The sequence below is a fragment of the Heptranchias perlo genome, chromosome 36, assembly GCF_035084215.1.
Source record: "Heptranchias perlo isolate sHepPer1 chromosome 36, sHepPer1.hap1, whole genome shotgun sequence".
NCBI classification, from domain to species: Eukaryota; Metazoa; Chordata; class Chondrichthyes; order Hexanchiformes; family Hexanchidae; genus Heptranchias; species Heptranchias perlo.
This window is the reverse complement of record NC_090360.1, coordinates 7332233-7349734: the sequence shown is the minus strand read 5'-3', so window position 1 is coordinate 7349734 and position 17502 is coordinate 7332233. Positions and strand designations below refer to the sequence as shown.

Genomic DNA, 17502 nt, shown 5'->3' with positions numbered 1-17502 from the left:
AGAGTCAGAAGGTCGTGGGATCAAGTCCCACTCCACAGACCCGAGCACAAAATCCAGGCTGACACCCCAGTGCAGTATTAAGGGAGTGCTGCACTGTCAGAGGTGCCGTCTTTCGAATGAGACGTTAAACAGAGGCCTCGTCTGCCCTCTCGGGTGGATGTAAAAGATCCCATGGCACTATTTCGAAGAATAGGAGGGGAGTTCTCCCCGGTGTCCTGGCCAATATTTATCCCTCAACCAACATCACTAAAACATAAAATCAGATCATTATCACATTGCTGTTTGTGGGACCTTGCTGTGCACAAATTGGCTGCTGAGTTTCCTACATTACAACAACGACTATACTTCAAAACTACTTAATTGGCTGTAAAGTGCTTTGGGACATCCTGAGGTCGTGAAAGGCACCATATAAATGCAAGTCTTTTTTCTTTTTCTTTCAGTTGAGACCACCCTCATAGTCCATAAAGGATAGAGACTTTCAACCAGTCAGCGTGGGCTAGATTTGAGCCCAGGTCCCACAGGTGAAGAGGACAGTGTGGGCTTATCCTAGAACATCACTCAATCCTCCCAACTCATGGTCTTCACTCACAAATTGAGAAGCAGGATCAGCAAACTGCAAGTGAGCGGCAAGGGCAAAATGCAGAATCTTGTTTGCCTCTCTTTAAAAAAACAAAGTCCATATGCCCAACACAGGGGACTAGTATGTAGTCACTTGCTTCAGGGCTTCTAGCACAGGCTACTGGCCTTAGATTGGGTCACAAGAGGGGGAAAAAAACGACCATAAAGTAAAAAGGAAAAGCTACAAATCTGAAATAAAAACAGATGTTGCTGGAAATACACAACAGGACAGTCAGCATCTGAACCCTAAATCAGAACTTCACACCCAAATGGTCGTAACCTGTCATTTCTCTTTATAGATGCTGATTGCCCTGCTGTATATCTTCTGTTTGCCACAGGATAGTTCTTTTCCATCATTAAGATTTAAAACATCAATTCAGAAGGCTAGAGACAGAACCATGGCTTCAGTGTGTCCTATCTGCAGGAAGCACTGCAACAACTCGCCAAGGCTTCTTCGGCAGCACCTCCCAAACCCACGACCTCCACCACCTACAAGGACATGGGCAGCAGGTGCACGGGAACACCATCACCTGCCAAGTTCCCCTCCAAGTCACACACCATTCCGACTTGGACATTTATCGGCCGTTTCCTCATCGTCACTGGGTCAAAATCCTGGAACTCCTGACCTAACAGCACTGTGGGAATAACTTCACCACACGGACTGCAGCAGTTCAAGCAAGTGGCTCATCGCCACTTTCTGAAGGGCAACTAGGGATGGGCAATAAATGTCGACCTTGCCAGCGACGTCCATATCTCAAGAATGATTTTTAAAAATTAACAAAACCAAGCTTCTTGGCAGACTTCACACTGGGTGCATCGATACTACGGCTGACATGCATGGTCATGGCACAAGACCTCACTCCGTTGGTCAAGCTAATGGCATAAATGTCATCACTGACGGGCATTCATCGAACTTGCACACCCAGTCGGTGCCCAGGAGGACCTGACTTTGATGCCAAAATTGTTGCATAAAAGCAGGTTTATTGAAATACAATCAGAAACTGAAGGCTTGAGGTGGGGAGTTTGAAGTATTTCCACTAAAGACAGGAAACAGGCTAAAACCGAATTCAATATAAATAATCCTCACTATTCCACAAAACCCAACAAAAATTTCTACACACTGCAAATTGAGTAGCGGGTGGCTGACTCGATGCCTTCTGAAGTGGCCTGCAGGTCAGTCAGTTGTAAAAGCAAATCTTTACCAGCGGTTCAAGGCAGCCCGTCCCAGGGCAACTGGGGATGGGCGATAAATGGGGCCCAGCCAATGTCACCCACATCCCGGCAACAAATTTTTAAAAATCGAATTGGGATCCAAGAGTGTGATTAACAGAGACCATTGCACAGCATAGGGGGAAAAGGAGACAATCCTACATACTACACAGTGAATGGGGAAAATACTGGCTTTAACACAGTACAACTACGAATAAGCTGAACATTTAAGGAGTCTCCCCTCCCGCCTCACCAAATTTTCTCCTCTCCTGAAGGCAGTGACACATCCTGGAGGGGAGTTCCACAAGCCCTCCTATACCTCGCCCAAGGAATGATTCTTCTGACGTGACTATTGAGTGACCGTAGGGTACTTGAGCTTGGGGGCCACCAAAGCTGAGACATATCCGATCCTCCCCCAAAGATACATCTTCCAGTAAAGATCATTGGATAGCATCAAGAATCTGATTCCTCTCACTTCCATTCCCTAGAACACCAAGGCCAATTGTAGCCCTCCTTATTCTGTCCTGGCTAAGATCAGCTAACTTAAACATCTGGCATCAAACCAAGGACCTTACCAGACTGTGTGGCTCTGTCTCATACCACATGCTTTTAAAAAATTTCTCAGGATATGGGTGACTCTGGCCATCATTGCCTAGCCTATGTTGCCCTGAAGCGGCGTTCTTAAACATTCGCAGTCTTTGTGGGGAATTGTACTCCAACAATTGAGACACAATTGTTTTTTACAACTGATTGGCTTGATAGGTCACTTCACATAGCCATTAAGAGTCAACAACAGTGTGAGGATTGGAGTCAATGTAGGCCAAACCAAGTAGGGGTGGCAAGGGCCCTTTACCGAAGGATTAGTGGACCAGTCGGGTTTTTCCAACACTGAATAAAATTGTGGTCACCACACAGACTGCAGCGGTTCAAGAAGGCGGCTCACCACCACCACCTTCTCAAGGGCAATTAGGGATGGGCAACAAATGCTGGCCTCGCCAGCGACGCCCACATCCCATGAATGAATAATTTAAAAAAATTTCCGATGCCACCCACAAATTATCAGATTTACTGAGTTCTGTTTCATAACTTGCTATGATAGAATTTGAACTCAGGTTCTCTGGGCTGTTAATTTAGTACAATACCCACTACACTACCATCTTCACTGTCCATCAAAGGGAAAAGGTTATTTTTAAAAAACACACATTTACCTCCATCCTATTCTCTTGCTCAAGAGGCTTTAAACCTGCAAAGATGTCCTGTTCCTCTTCATTATTTCCCTCTTGCTTTTCTTCTTCTTTAGCCACTTCCTGTGGATTAAGGTAATAGACCTGATAGTCGTCATCTCCTACGGGAGGGTTCTCGGCAACTTCTGGACCTAGCGTTTTTGATAAGGAATCAGTCTCTGCAAGGGTATCGCCCTCTCCATTGCTCGTTTCCTCGACCTGCTCTTCACTCTGTCCTTTTGCAACACCGCTGGTCGTTTCAGGATCAAAATTTGCAGCGAAGAAACCTTCATTTTCATCTTGATATAAATCCTTGTAATTATTGGCTGGGCCATCTTCAAAGTCAAAAGTATTGCAAGCTTCTGCCCCTAGTGCAAGGTTACTATCATCCAGGCCAAATTCTGCCAGGTCGGGTTCTAATGAGCTGTCCTCGCTGCTCGTCCTCCTTTTCCCTGAATGTTTGCTGGTGGAGCATTTCCCCTGAGGTAGTTTACATTTGTTTGCGTTCGACTTATAAGCGGGCTTGTCGGCATCCGTTGACGACCTGCTCAAATTGGTCCGAGAAGCGTCGGAGGTAGCTTTCCTTTTCACCATGCTCTCTTTTGGCCGGACGGCTATTTCTTGCGGACTTCTGCTTTTGTCGGCAGAGGGCAACGGGGCCCCCGCGGCCGCCGGTCCTTGGGCTTTAGGCGCCGTCCCGCCAGCCGCACACGTTGGTTCAGCGCTCGGTGCTTCCCCGCAGCTCTTGGTGGTCTTAAGCTGCATCGTTTTAGCCCAGCAAAACGTGCTCTTTTTCTCGGCGCTGTTATAGGTGATACCTGGAATGGGGAAAGCTTCCTCCCAGCTGAAGTAGCAAGCCTCCACCGCCAGTTTAAAGCCTTGGAAGAGTTTGTCCAGCGACTTTCGATGCTGGCCTCTCTTTACGATCTCTATCACCTTCAGGTGCCACTGCCTTAGCTGTGAGCAAAGTTCTTTCCTCCTGCAAAGGAAACGAATAAAATCAAAAATCCACAGCAAGTTTTAAAACACATTTCAAATTTTGCGACGTCCTGCTGTCTTGAGAGAGAGAGAATGCAACTGGACAATTTATGTGTAACCAGCTTTTTTTATGATTTGAGCAATTCTTTTGTAGATGGATGACTATTTTTAGGTTTGCATGTTTTAACAGCACCAATCTATTCAACACTTAAGTCTGCATTTATACTGCTACTTTTGCATCGATGCAAAGTTGCTTTGGTGCACACAAGTACAGCAGCAGCAATAGAATTCACAAAACTGCCGAGTCAAGACCCCCCCCCATTCCGCCAGGAGGTGGTCCCACTGCAACTGCAGCTTTCCAAAGACCTGGACTTCATCCTCGCAACACTTCCCTACCACGAACATACGAAAATGACGGCCAGGAAAAGACCAGCTGGTCCATCAAGCCTGCCCCACATTCATGATGGCCAGAGCATCGAGACTAAACACTTGCTACTACCACCACCACCACCGCCCACAGCCAAGTAATCTCCTTGGAGAGGCAAAAGAACAGAGAAAAACCCAAAGTCAATAAGGGGAAAAAATACTCTGGAAAATTCCTCTCCAACCCCCTCGGGCAATTGGAACCAGTCGTTGCGATCACATGAATTACTACAGCTGAATATTTCCAGCCTTTCAAAATTCAGGTAGTTCCAGAATTGGGAGTATTTTTTATACGAAGAACTCTTCATTACAACAGTGACTACACTTCAAAAGTACTGCATTGGCTGTAAATCGCTTTGGGATGAAGTTGTGAAAGGTGCTATATAAATGCAAGTTCTTTCTTTTTATTCAAGCACTGGAGTTCAGAGGTGTTGGACATGGCGTTACTGGTTTCTCTTCGGTACCATCAAAAGGCAGCTCCTGTTGTCTTTCTTTTGGCTCGATATCAGCTGCGACACTGATATTAAATAAACAAAACAAACATCACAACCATCCAGGTCATAAGAAAACGTAGGCCTTTATCTGAAAATCCGAGCTTGACATCACTACCACTTTGACTCAGCTACTCTCTTCAAACTTGGTAGCGACCCGCACTACAGGTTTTGGGTCTCACCTTGGCTTCTCAATAATAAAAACAAAAAGCATTTACCTCGGAGGACTCATGGTGGGGTCCAGGACCGCGAGCCTCCATAAAACCACCATCTCATCGCACATGCTGGCACAAGCATGGGCTGCCACTTCCGACTGGCCGTTACTGCGGCCAGTGTGACCGCTGGCGCTGCTGTGTGAAGCTGAGGTTCGGACACTGTACCACCATCCGATTATCTACAGATGAAAGAAATCAGAATAAAATGTCAGCTAATCTGCTTGGGAGCATAATTAAGAGTTTGACGTAAAAACTGACATTAAACTTGATCTTTTCATCTGTGCAAGGCTGTATCTGAATACGATCTAAATCTCTGTTAAACAAAGTAAAACCTTTCAGTTTGCAGAGACGCCTATTTTGGCAATCTTTTTTTATTCATTCTCAGGATGTGGGTGTCGCTGGCAAGGCCGACATCTGTTGCACATCCCTCTTCTTGAACTGCTGCAGTCCGTGTGGTTGTAGCTGTTTGATACAATGGAGATGCTTCCTGGGCTACTTCAAAGGGCAGTTAAGAGTCAACTACGTTGGTGCTGGGCTGGACTCGCATATAGTGCAGTCACCGTTTTGCGGGCTAAACACGACAGCCAATTTGTGCAGAGTAAGGTCCCACAAACTGCAAATGAGATAAATGGCCAGTTAATCTTTGTTGATTGAGAGATGAGTGTTGGCCAGGACTCCCCTGCTTGAATTGTACCATAAAGCTTGTATGTCCACCTCACCAGGCAGGTGGGGCCTCAGTTTAATGTCTCATTTGAAAGAAGGCACCATCTACAATGCAGCATTCCCTCAGAAGTGTACTGAAATGTCAGTCTCGACAGTGTGCTCAAGTCCTGGAGTGGGGATTGAACCCACAACCTTCTGACTCAAAAGATAATTAAGACAGGTGTAAGTCAGTTTATTGGGAAGCAGCAATATCGACACGTGCAACAGCTCCTTTTCAGAGTGCTTTTATAGAATCGCCAGGTCTCGGAAGAGCACTGCTTCGCGCGTTTCCTTCAGGTCTATACGTGTAAACAAGCTGCGAGGTGGATTCCATACTGTAGCTGCACTAACACACAGCCCGGCAGTGACAGTTTGACCAATTCCCCAACGCAAATTATTGGCATCTTGACATCAGTAAGAAGTGGCAGCAGGAGGTTTGCACCATGAAATCGCCACCAGAAATTGTGCTGCCTTTGGAAAAATGTGTTAACTGCGGTGAGACAGACCCAGGCAGCAAGTAAGACCTTAAAAAGGGTTTTCCTGCCCAACAAGTCTTATGAATCTGATAGATTGCCCTTCCATTTTCTGTCAGCTGTGCAAGACTCTGTGCACAGGAGATGGTGGCACAATGATGATATAAAATGACCTTACTTTAGTCCTTCCCCCCTCCCCCATGTCACTATCACCTGGGCCCTCTCCCTAGTGTTTCCTCAATTGATGCTACTTTGTAAAAATCAGGTTTATATGTTTATTTATTGCAAATATATTTCACATCATCAGAGAAATCTGTCTATCGCACTTTGTACAATTCAACTTTGATGTTGCTCCTGGTTACCTCTACACCCTCTGATTTTCATCTTTTATTCATTTGAATACAATTATGCTCGTGTTAGATACACATTTTAAAGATGTTAGGAAAATGTAAATATTATAAGAGCTTTTATCATCTTAAAATCTGAAGTTTACAGCATATTGAAGGGTCAAAGTGGATGCGGTTCAACCGTCTTTCTCTAGTGGCCCCTGTAACAGTGCTGGCATCTGGTTTCCATGGTATCTGTATTAATGAATGATTTTTCTTGTACATCCCCAATTTTAATCACTCCACTATTGGCGGCCGTGCCTTCAGCTGCTTAGGACCTAAGCTCTGAAATTCCCTCCCTAAACCTCTCCATCTCTCTCCTCCTTTAAAATTTACCTCTCACCTGTCCTAATACCTCCTCGTGTCAAATTTTGTCCACCAGGAAGAGTGGTGAGAATGTGGAACTCGCTCACAAGGAGTAGTTGAGGCGAATAGCATAGATGTACTTAAGGGGAAGCTAGATAAACACACGAGGGAGAAATGAATAGAAGGTTATACCGATAGGGTTATAGGGTTAGATGAAGTAGGGTGGGAGGAGGCTCATGTGGTGCATAAACACCGGCATAGACCAGTTGGGCCGAATGGCCTTTTTCTGTACTGTTAATTCTATGTAATTCTATATAACTGTGAAAGTATTTGGTATAGTACTGAAAGCCTGTTTAGTAATCGTTCGCTCTGCATACCCTACGTGGTGCAGTGGTGTTTGTGTTTAAAGTCTCTATGTTTTCCTGCGTAACTTTTCCAGTTGATGGCATTAAAGCACCCGGGAACGGGTTAAAGGACAAAAGTCAAAGGTTACGTAAGGCCATGGCTGAGAACTTCTTAAATGCTACTTTAACCATGAGTTTGTTGTTGTTGGTGGGGAACCCTTGCCCACAGGGAGAACATATTGGCACTGTCCGTGATTTTTAAGATGGCATCAAAATTACCTCCATAGTGCCATTTCAGCTAATGCCTTGTAGTTTCAAAAGGCAAGAAAGAGCTCAAAACTAACGTGTGAACAAGAAAGCAACAACAGTCAATGATGAAGTTATACCCTACTTCACCGCACAGTTATAGTCTTGTTCTGGTTCACCAGAAAAATCACCAGCCTCACTTGCTGGTGACTCATCCAATCAGATTATGTAATTATAGAGAAAACTAAATTGTCTGGTGCACTTGCTTTTGGGCAAATTACATGGCTGGTTACTTAATGGTGCATTTATACATGAATGCAATACAATCAGTGCAACCAGTCTGAGACTTTGTTTATAGTGCCTGGTACAGATTTGAATTCTCCCAGCTGGAGGTGAGCCACAGCCTTGTGTTCATGTACGTATAGACATGCACAGACCTAGTCGCTAAATGTTTCGAGGGCATGGGTGGGAGGACCCCCCCCGCCCCCAATACATTCAAAGTAAGCTCGGCTCAGCAAGCTTGAGTTACGCTCCAGGGGACGTCAACACTTCAGCAGAGCACGGGCTGCCTACTCTAAGTCTCAAACTGCTCTCCTCACTTTTGCATCATTGCTACGCTGAAGTTGCAATACAAACATCTGGTGAGTTTTTCACCACCTCCCACCCCACCAAAGACACCGGCTGATTGTATTAGTCACATAGTTTCTGGATTTATGCGAATGATGGCAAAATGAATGGACAATTTGTTACATAAGTGTATAAATGGACTGAATTTATCCCACACCTTACCTGCTCATAAGTCAAACACTGATCGGTGAGGATTTCAAGAAGGGGAGCTGCATTACTATCACGGCGTTTGAACATCTCGCGGACGATAGATAAAAGATTCCAGATGCCTTCTGGCTCTCTTCCACGAAGGGGTCGCAAGAGGCAAGCCCACTCTGCAGCTGCTGGCGGCTCCGTTGACGATAAATACAAAGAGTTGACATCGCTGCAGCGAGAGAGAGAGAAAAAAATTACAACAATGAGGCAAATGAAAAGGAAAAATTTGCAGGGGCTACGGTGAAAGATCAGGGGAGAGTGAGACTAATTAGATAGCTCTTTCAGAGAGCTGGCACAGGCACGATGGGCCAAATGGCCTCCTTCTGTGCTGTATGATTCTACCTGCCCAGCTGAAAACACAAATGTGAATTTTAACCGGAGCCATCAAATGATACCTTGGCAGAAGGGTGTGGACTTCAAAAGATTTATCAATGCGTCCCCTGTTTGCTAAAGAATTATGTTCTTACAAGACTGAATTTAGTAAGATTTCAATTTTAAAAGTTGCATACTAAAATATTAAAACGAACTTAAATTCATATCTGGGGTTAATTTCTAATTATTTCTTCTTTTACAAAAATTCATCCTGGGGATATGGGTGTCGCTGGCAAGGCCATCCCTCCTTGCCTTTGAGAAGATGGTGGCGGGCCTCCTTGAACCGCTGCAGTCCATGTGGTGAAGGTTCTCCCACAATGTTGTTAGGTTGAGAGTTCCAAGATTTTGACCCAGCAACGATGAAGGAACGGCCGATATACGTCCAAGTCTGTGGATGGTGAGAGATTTGGAGGTGGTGCATCTGCTGCCCGTCCTTCTAGGCGGTAAAGGTCGTGGGTTCAGGAGGTATTACATCAGTTATTACACACCAGTGCGATATGAAATTTATAGCGCTGTAATCTCATGACCAGAAGGATTGCCTGCTGCCATCAGCAGTGTCATTTGAGAACAAAATGGCTACGAAAAATAGAATGAGTTCACGACAGCTGAATCTTAGATTGGATTAAATTAGGGTGGGTTAGGGATTAGAAGGGGTCAGACCAGATTAGGATGGGCTACATTAGCAGAAATTTAATCGGGCAGACAGAGAATGGGGAAAGATAACTGGTATAATTGAACATTTTGATTTTAGTTTTAGTTAAATTGTGTTTAAAGGTCTATTTTAGTAGCTTAGCATTATTACAATAATGGATGTATCTCCTAATGTTTAACATCTTATTGCTGGAATATTAACAGTGTCACAGTATGTGAGCTGAAAATGTATGAACTATATAGGCCAGGGAGACATCTGCCAGCTGACTAAGGGTTATGCCTGCTTTACTGCAGCACATATAGCTTTGCGAAGCATTAACCTAGTAGATTAAAAAAAAGTATGAAAGAAACCACTGTAGCGAGGCTACTCCGATTACAAGGTGTAGACATAAAGGCCTCGCTTTTAATTCACACCCTCCCCCCACCAAATCCCAATTTGCAGGAAAGGGATGGGCGAGGGGTTAAAATCTTGAAAATTGCGATCCCGTCTCCAACCCGCTGCGTTCCTGGTTGCCGTAATATTAATGGCGGTGAATCAGGCCATCGACGAGGCTCCCGTTAAAGGCAGGCGGGGGTCTAGTTAACATGCAAAAGTCGCCGCCTGATGACGTCATCGGCGCCGTGACGCAATATTAACGTCAAGCTGGGGTGGGGGGTAGGAATTGAACTGGTCATGCATTTAATTTGCTGTCATGGAACCTTGCTGTGCACACAATTGGCTGCCATGTTTGCCTACATAACATTGGCTGCACTTGAAAAAGTAATTCACTGTTAAGTGCTTTGAGATATCCTAAGGACATGATAAAGCACTGTCTAGATGCAAGCAGCTTTTAGAATGTGCAACTGATTGCAAAGTAGAAAGTAGTGCATGCCCCTACCATCACCCATCCCAAAAGTTCTGGTACAGCCATTTTGGAAACATTGCTTATGGGTCATTGCAAAAAATGTGCGAGTTTAACGAGATGCCACACCTTAATGGACCAACCACAATCCCAGGCCTGTGGGCTGCTGGTTGTTCACCTGCAATCTGACAACACTCTTAAAGTGACCGACTGAGCAGGCCAGAAAAGGCAAACCTCCCCAGCGGTCAGACCAAGATTGGCATTGGCAAAAAAACCCGAGATCGGGTCAACTGGACACTTAGGGAAAGTGAGTGGCCAGGGGATGGAAGAGAATCTAAAATAACTTTTTTTCAAATGGCCACTATTAGACATAACCCAGCACATTATAACTGATCGAGCTCACTAAACTCCAAGTAGTTCCAGTTTCTTCTCTCAATTGCACGCACAGTTCTACTGACTGAAACGGTTGGCAGGCAAACCTTCACTTGGGCATCTGCTCAAGCTGGCTGCTCGAAGACACACAAAAGCAGGACTTGGGTTCGCCCTTTATGGGAAAGTGGCCAGGTTTGGCTTCATCCCTCCCAGAGTTCAGAGTTCACAGTGAGGATGGTGGGGGGGGGGGGGTTGAAATTGAGGGATGCAATCCATATCCTATCACACCCTTAGGGCAGCTCACTGGAACACAAACATTTTGCATCATTTGCTTAAGTTCCAGTAGGGAAAAATACCAAGACAATACTTGAAAAATTAAACATTCAGACATACATGGACATCTTGGTCTGCTTATATTTTGTTGCATTTCCAAGTTGTCATTCCGTACAAAAACTGGAAATTCGTGCAAGTTCTCCGATAAAATGGGAGGGGGACTTTTTAAGAATACTTAACGAAAATGCATCATCCAGGAAAGCCAATGGTGAAGGGAATTAAGAAAAAGAATTACCTGAACACAACAGGAGAGGGCCCACAGAACTTATGGAGAGTTTTCTTGATGTTGTCACTAAGCGTAGATTCATCCAGGTACCAGGTGCTCTGGTCTGAAGCAGATGGTCCAGCAGTCGGATCTGTCAGTAGCAATGATAGTTTTTGAAATGAATTGAAAGTTTCATACGGATAAAGGCTGGCAACAGAATTAGATTAAAAAAATTAACTTGTTTAGCCAATAATACAACATTACGTTACACCCTGATCTACAGCGGCTCCCGATCCTGCAAAATCTAGATTTTAAAATTCTCATCCGTGTTTTCAAATACCCCCATTGCCTCGGCCCTCCCCATCTCTGTAACCTCCTCCAGCCCTATGACCCTCCGAGATCTCTGCGCTCCTCCAAATCTGGCCTCTTGCACATCCCTGATTTTCATCGCTCCACCTTTGGCGGCCGTGCCTTCAGCTGCCTAGGCCCTAAGCTCTGGAATTCCCTCCCTAAACCTCTCCATCTCTCTCTCCTCCCTTAAGACACTCCTTAAAACCTCCCTCTTTGACCAAGCTTTTGGTCGCCTGTCCTAATATCTCCTTATGTGGCTCGGTGTCAGATTTTGTTTGATAATCGCTCCTGTGACGTGCCATTCAGCCTAACTGGTCAATGCCAGTGTTTGTGCTCCACACGAGCCTCCCACCCCTCTTCATCTCAACCTATCAGCACACCTTTCTATTCCTTTCTCCCTCATGTGTTTATCTAGCTTCCCCTTAAATGTATCAATGCTATTCGCCTCAACTATTCCTTGTGGTAGCAAGTTCCATATTCCAACCAGCTTCTAGGTAAAGAAGTTTCTCCTGAATTCCCTATTGGATTTATTAGTGACTATCTTATATTTATGGCCCCTAGTTTTGGTCTCCCCCACAAGTGGAAACATCTGCCCTACATCTATCCTATCAAACCCCATCATAATTTTAAAGACCCCCTCAGCTCACCCCTCAGCCTTCTCTTTTCTACAGAAAAGAGCCTCAGCCTGTTCAATCTTTTCAACCTCTCAGTTCTGGTATCGTCCTTGTAAAACAGTGCCACAATCTTCACTAATAATAATATTGGTAGTGGGCACAGATCAGGGTACTGCTGCCCCTTTCCCTCTTGCAATACTTTGAGTCCACAGTAAGATTTTTGGACTGCCTTTCTCACCCACCAATAGTAAGAATAGTTTCCTTACCCCCTCCCTTATTTTACTCTCCCCACATTCACACTACATAGAACGTACAGCACAAAAAAACAGGCCATTCGGCCCAACTGGTCCATGCCAGTGTTTATACTCCACACAAGCCTCCTCCCACCCCCTCTTCATTTTAGCATCATAGATGATTTTCCGACTAGAGAGGCTTTCCCCACCATGTGATAGAAGTACTTTGTCCACCCATCTGTGGGAGATGGAAATGGACAGCATTCCCAGGAATAATACCGCTCCATATGACTCAAATATCCAACGTTACTTTCAAAACAAACTTTGTGGTTGGAAAGGTGTGGGCAGGGGGAAGGTGGGGGAACAGAAAGAGAACACACCCGTATAATTGGGTGTTAAAACAGGGCAGTAACGAAGGGGAATCGGATGATGCAGTGAGTTAGTCACTGGCCTTTCATTTTTTGGGATCTGGCTTCAAATCTAACCCACTAGTGGGGTGAAACTCTGCTGGCTGTGATGGTCCTATCCGCATTAGGTTTGAGCAGTCCCAATCCTGTTCCTCGAATGCCCAGACCTTCAGCACAAAACTGCTCCTAACTCAGCACTAACTGGCAAGGTCACTCGGGCCTAAGGATGGTTGGGTGCAGGGAAATGGAAAATAATGCCAGACTGGTGCAGTAGAGCAGATTCTTCTACAATTGGAGCTGAGGCACATGGTTACGGCAGAGTGGAAGGAACTTTTCTCTGCATCTGGCTGCGGAATATCTGAATTGGGAGTGCTTGATACTGACATTGGGTGTCTCCCCCACACTAACATGCCTCAGCTTGATGAGTACAAAAAAAAAGTTACAAAAAGAATGGCACAGAATTTTGCAACAAATATATTAAATACAATCAGCATTCCAAAGTAAAGTCTTGAAAGCCATCTGTAGAGCACATCTCTCTAACCTATTTGCCTGATAATAATCCATGCTCATTATATTAGAGATCATGGTCCACCAGAGCTTGTTGGGTAGAGAGCTATTTTGCTACTTTTCAAACTTAACACATGGTTTTCTGATCACTCAGAGCAGTCTAGGCTGTTAAAAAGAAGTTACTTCAAAAGAATTAAGCTGGATTTGGCTTTGGTTCAGCAATTCTTTCAAGTTGTGGCATTTGGTTTGGTGAAGTACTCCTTTTGGCTTCCTGCATGTGGGGCACATTATGTTGCATTAAGTTATGCTCCAGAATGATATACAGACATCGAAAGTAATTGGAGACGACAAAAGATTTACAAGGATGATACCAGAACTGAGAGGTTATAACTATCAGGAGAGACTGAATTGGTGCTCTTTTCTCTGGAAAAGAGAAGGCTAAGGAGGGACCTAATAGTGGTCTTTAAAGTTATGAAGGCATAGACCAGTTGGGCCGAATGGCCTGTTTCTGTGCTGTAAATTCTATGCAATACTATGTAAAAGCAGGAGGAATGTACCATTCAAAAACAGAACTTTACTTAACAAGCGTCAGTGACTTTCTTTATCCAGCCAAAGATCTTATGAAGGGTATGTAACCTATTACAGACTCTTCCTGCTCTATTTCTGTTTATACATTGTAATTTCATTATTTCCAATCTTTTGTGCATCTCATTTCTTATTAGTTGCTGCAGTTTCAGTCTGTAAAACCCGACCTGTGTTTAATAGCTAAGTTAGTTTGAGTATAGCAATGGGAACATTTAATGCAGCAAGCAAACTGCTGCAAGCAAGGCAGTATTGTATTATGGTCACTAGTCTCCAGAGGTTGCATTACTTGGATATCGTCCGCATTACTTGCAAGAGCCAAGTCTAGATGAGAGTTCCCCTGTGGGGTCCGTGACATCAGGAAGCAGCCTTGTACCACGTTTACCAGTTCAAACTCTGCTGTCACACTTCCTCTCGGGCATTCCCAGTTATTTGAAGTCATCCGTTATTACCACATACAAACCGTTCTAATCTCATAAGTTGCCGTTGTCCTATTTTACTTTTCCCCGTAGCGCACAACTCAGAATATTTCCATGTTTCCCCTTCCCAGAGATTGTTTGAAATTCCTCGAGATCTAGATTATCCTGCACGTACACCGCTACGTCTGTCATTACTATCATTCCTGAACAAACTATATAACCCTGCATCATAAGTAGAGGAAAGTTATCCAGTGAATTATTAGTACAGTTTCCATGCAAACTATAAAACAAATGTCAGACTTCAGTTACCTGGAGCCCCGCAGACCGTGTTAATTGCTGTTGACTGGGATGAAAGCAACTCATCAAGGAGCCTTTGTGCAGTGGGCAGAATCTTCCAAGAAAAAGGGACAAGAGAGTGAGAGGAAAACACAATAAGAGAATGTGATAAAACTGGTCTTTCATGATGGTCTCCAATAAAACATGAGTTCTGCAATATTTTAAGCACAACTTTAGTTCAGGTCTCAAATATATTGGACTAGCTCAAAGAGAAGGCTAAGGGGGTCCTAATAGAAGACTTTAAAGTTATGAAGGCATAGTAAGGACTGCATTTGTTGTACATGTTTTACCCAGTTAGCCTGTAATTCTGCAGGACCCCCGTTTATACTTTGAGATCTTTGTGCAGCCTAATTCAACTGCACCATTGTCCTAGTGCTAGGAACAAAAAAAAAAGTCATATCTAAATTTGGACAAATCCAACGTCCGTCTTGTATTCTGAAAATGAACAAATGAGAAACCAGCCCAAATGCTGTAGATCGGAGACCTCACTCAGTTTCCACGAGAGCACAATGAACAGTTGAGACTCCAGTCTCAAATCTCGGGCACCGAAAATAAAAATTCGCTCCACCCAATCACTCCCACTTGGATTTGCTCCTTCCCAAATAAATTACTGTACGGGTACCAGCAGAAGAATGACAGGTGCAGAAATGATATGCAGATTTTACTTGGGATGTGTTCTGCTCGTGGGAAACGTGCTGTTCAGGGTGGGCGACGTACTGGCTTGTTGTGTCTGCTTCCTGCCAGCTCGGGAAATCATCTTGTTGCATCAATGGCTTCAAGTAGCAACATTTCTGCACGAAATAAATTACTCTGGACATCTCACCAGTAAGTTCACATTGTATTGATCAACGATGCATCGGTGGCACTGCATTAACTGCTGCTACTTCACATCAACTTAAATCACCATTCAGCGTTACACCAAACAACGGTCAGCAGAAGCCAGTTTACGCCTCACAACCACTCATTTTATTAAGATACTATATTTTTAGAGAGATCATTTTGACAAAGACACAATTCGAATTATTAAAAGCTTTAAGTACGATAGTTATATTTTAGTCACGAAAACAACTGCGGATCTGTGTTAGGATTCGTGGCCAATTCCAAAGATTTTCCAGTGGTTGGCCAATTATTCCTTACCTGCTGAGGCAATTCACTGATCAAATACTGAGCAAATTTCTGTAGCTGATCTCTCTGTAACCTGGACAGCGATTCAGACACTGGTGCTCGCAGACACACAGCCGAGGCCTACAACAGAATTAAGAAGAAAAACACACATGAGCTCACACAAGTACTATAGAATAATTGAGAATATTCTGTGGTGAATGTTCCAAATCCTTCTGAAAGTGGGTCAGAAGGCATTTCAAAATATCCCGATGAATCACAATTGCGAAAGGGAGCGGCAAAAAACTCCAACGAGGTCTTTTAACACCACTTGCACAAGATCCTCAGGAACCAAACTAAAGACAGCTCAATAAACCTAGTGTACCCAAGAGAAAGTACCAAGAGGAGATTGAGATTAACAGTGGGTCATTCATTCTATGAAAAATAATTTTTTCAATTGATGAGAAGCCTAATGAATAATTTGCTTGTAATGGATAGATGCCCTGAAGATCAAGCACACTAAACAATGCCTTCCCTCAACAGCCTTGAAGATTTTGATTCCCAATGGGTTGAACTTATGCTACCAGATTACTTTATCCAAATATCTCAGGTGAAAAATGAGCCACACTTCCCAGAAAGTAGTACATGGAAAAACTACTTCACGAACTAGCAGGAATAAACATGGTATCTTTTAAATAATCAAATTATTTGACAACACAATGGCTGCAGAAATGTTTTTTTTTTAATTTTTTTGAAAGGAGAATGTTTTTTTTGAATGGTATGAATCTGAGGAAGTGACAGTAATGTCCACTCTAGAAACAATGAGGGCAGATAATACACTAACACTCTTCCTGAAGATGTGTCAAACAACTGTACTCATTAAGACTTGGAGTATCCACTGTCCTCACATTCATGAGTTAGGTTGAAAAATGTTGAATGAATTTGCCTTTCTATAGCACCTTTCACAACCTCTGGACATCCCAAAGCATTTCACAGCCAATAAAGTACTTTTGAAGTGTAGTCACCATTGTAATGTAGGGAAACGTGGCAGCCAATTTGCGCACAGCAAGGTCCCACAGACAGCAATGAGGTACATAACCAGATAATCTGTTTTTAGTGATGTCGGTTGAGGGGGTAATATTGGCCAGGACAACAGGGAGAACGCCCCAGCTATTCTTCAAATAGTGCCATGGGATCTTTTACGTCCACCTGAGGGGCTTCGGTTTAACACCTCATCCGAAAAACGGCACCTCTGACAGTGCACCTCTGACTCTGACGTTTTCTCATTACTGCACTGAGGCGTCAGCCTAGATTATGTGTTCAAGTCTCTGGAGTGGGACTTGAACCCACAACCTTCTGACTCAGAGGAGAGAGTGCGACCACTGAGACACAGCTGACATTCTGAAAAGCTGTGAACTATCAGGCTTGAACTAGCCATGATCTAGCTGAATGACTGAACAAGCTTGAGGGGCTGAATGGCCTTCTCCTGTTCCTATGAAACAGCAGCACTCTTAGTCTCAAAATTAAGAAGGATGAATGTTTTAAAATGCTTCACTCTAGTATTTGAGGCTTGTGGCCAGCGAAAGTTTGGCCCATAGTTTGAAGCATCTACAGAAGAACTAGTATTGCTTTGTCAGAAGGGGATGATCTCTTGCAACTTCAGAAAAAGAAAAACACCCTTCAAAGAGAAGACCAGGAGGTCTGGACCCCCTGCTGATTTCTAGCAATAAGCAAGGCTGAT

At 44.0% G+C, this 17502-nt stretch overlaps 1 protein-coding gene across 1 annotated transcript in view; it reads right to left on the bottom strand.

The window, feature by feature from the left end:
• Nucleotides 1–17502, bottom strand: part of zswim8 (zinc finger, SWIM-type containing 8) — a 139417-nt gene that overhangs the window by 41416 nt on the left and 80499 nt on the right. The window contains exons 5-10 of the mRNA XM_067972471.1: nt 15798–15905; nt 14634–14715; nt 11242–11362; nt 8404–8605; nt 5161–5336; nt 3036–4029 (exon numbers count right to left, since the gene is read on the bottom strand). Of these exons, the coding sequence (XP_067828572.1) occupies nt 3036–4029; nt 5161–5336; nt 8404–8605; nt 11242–11362; nt 14634–14715; nt 15798–15905 (1683 nt within the window). The remainder of the gene's footprint in view (nt 1–3035; nt 4030–5160; nt 5337–8403; nt 8606–11241; nt 11363–14633; nt 14716–15797; nt 15906–17502) is intronic.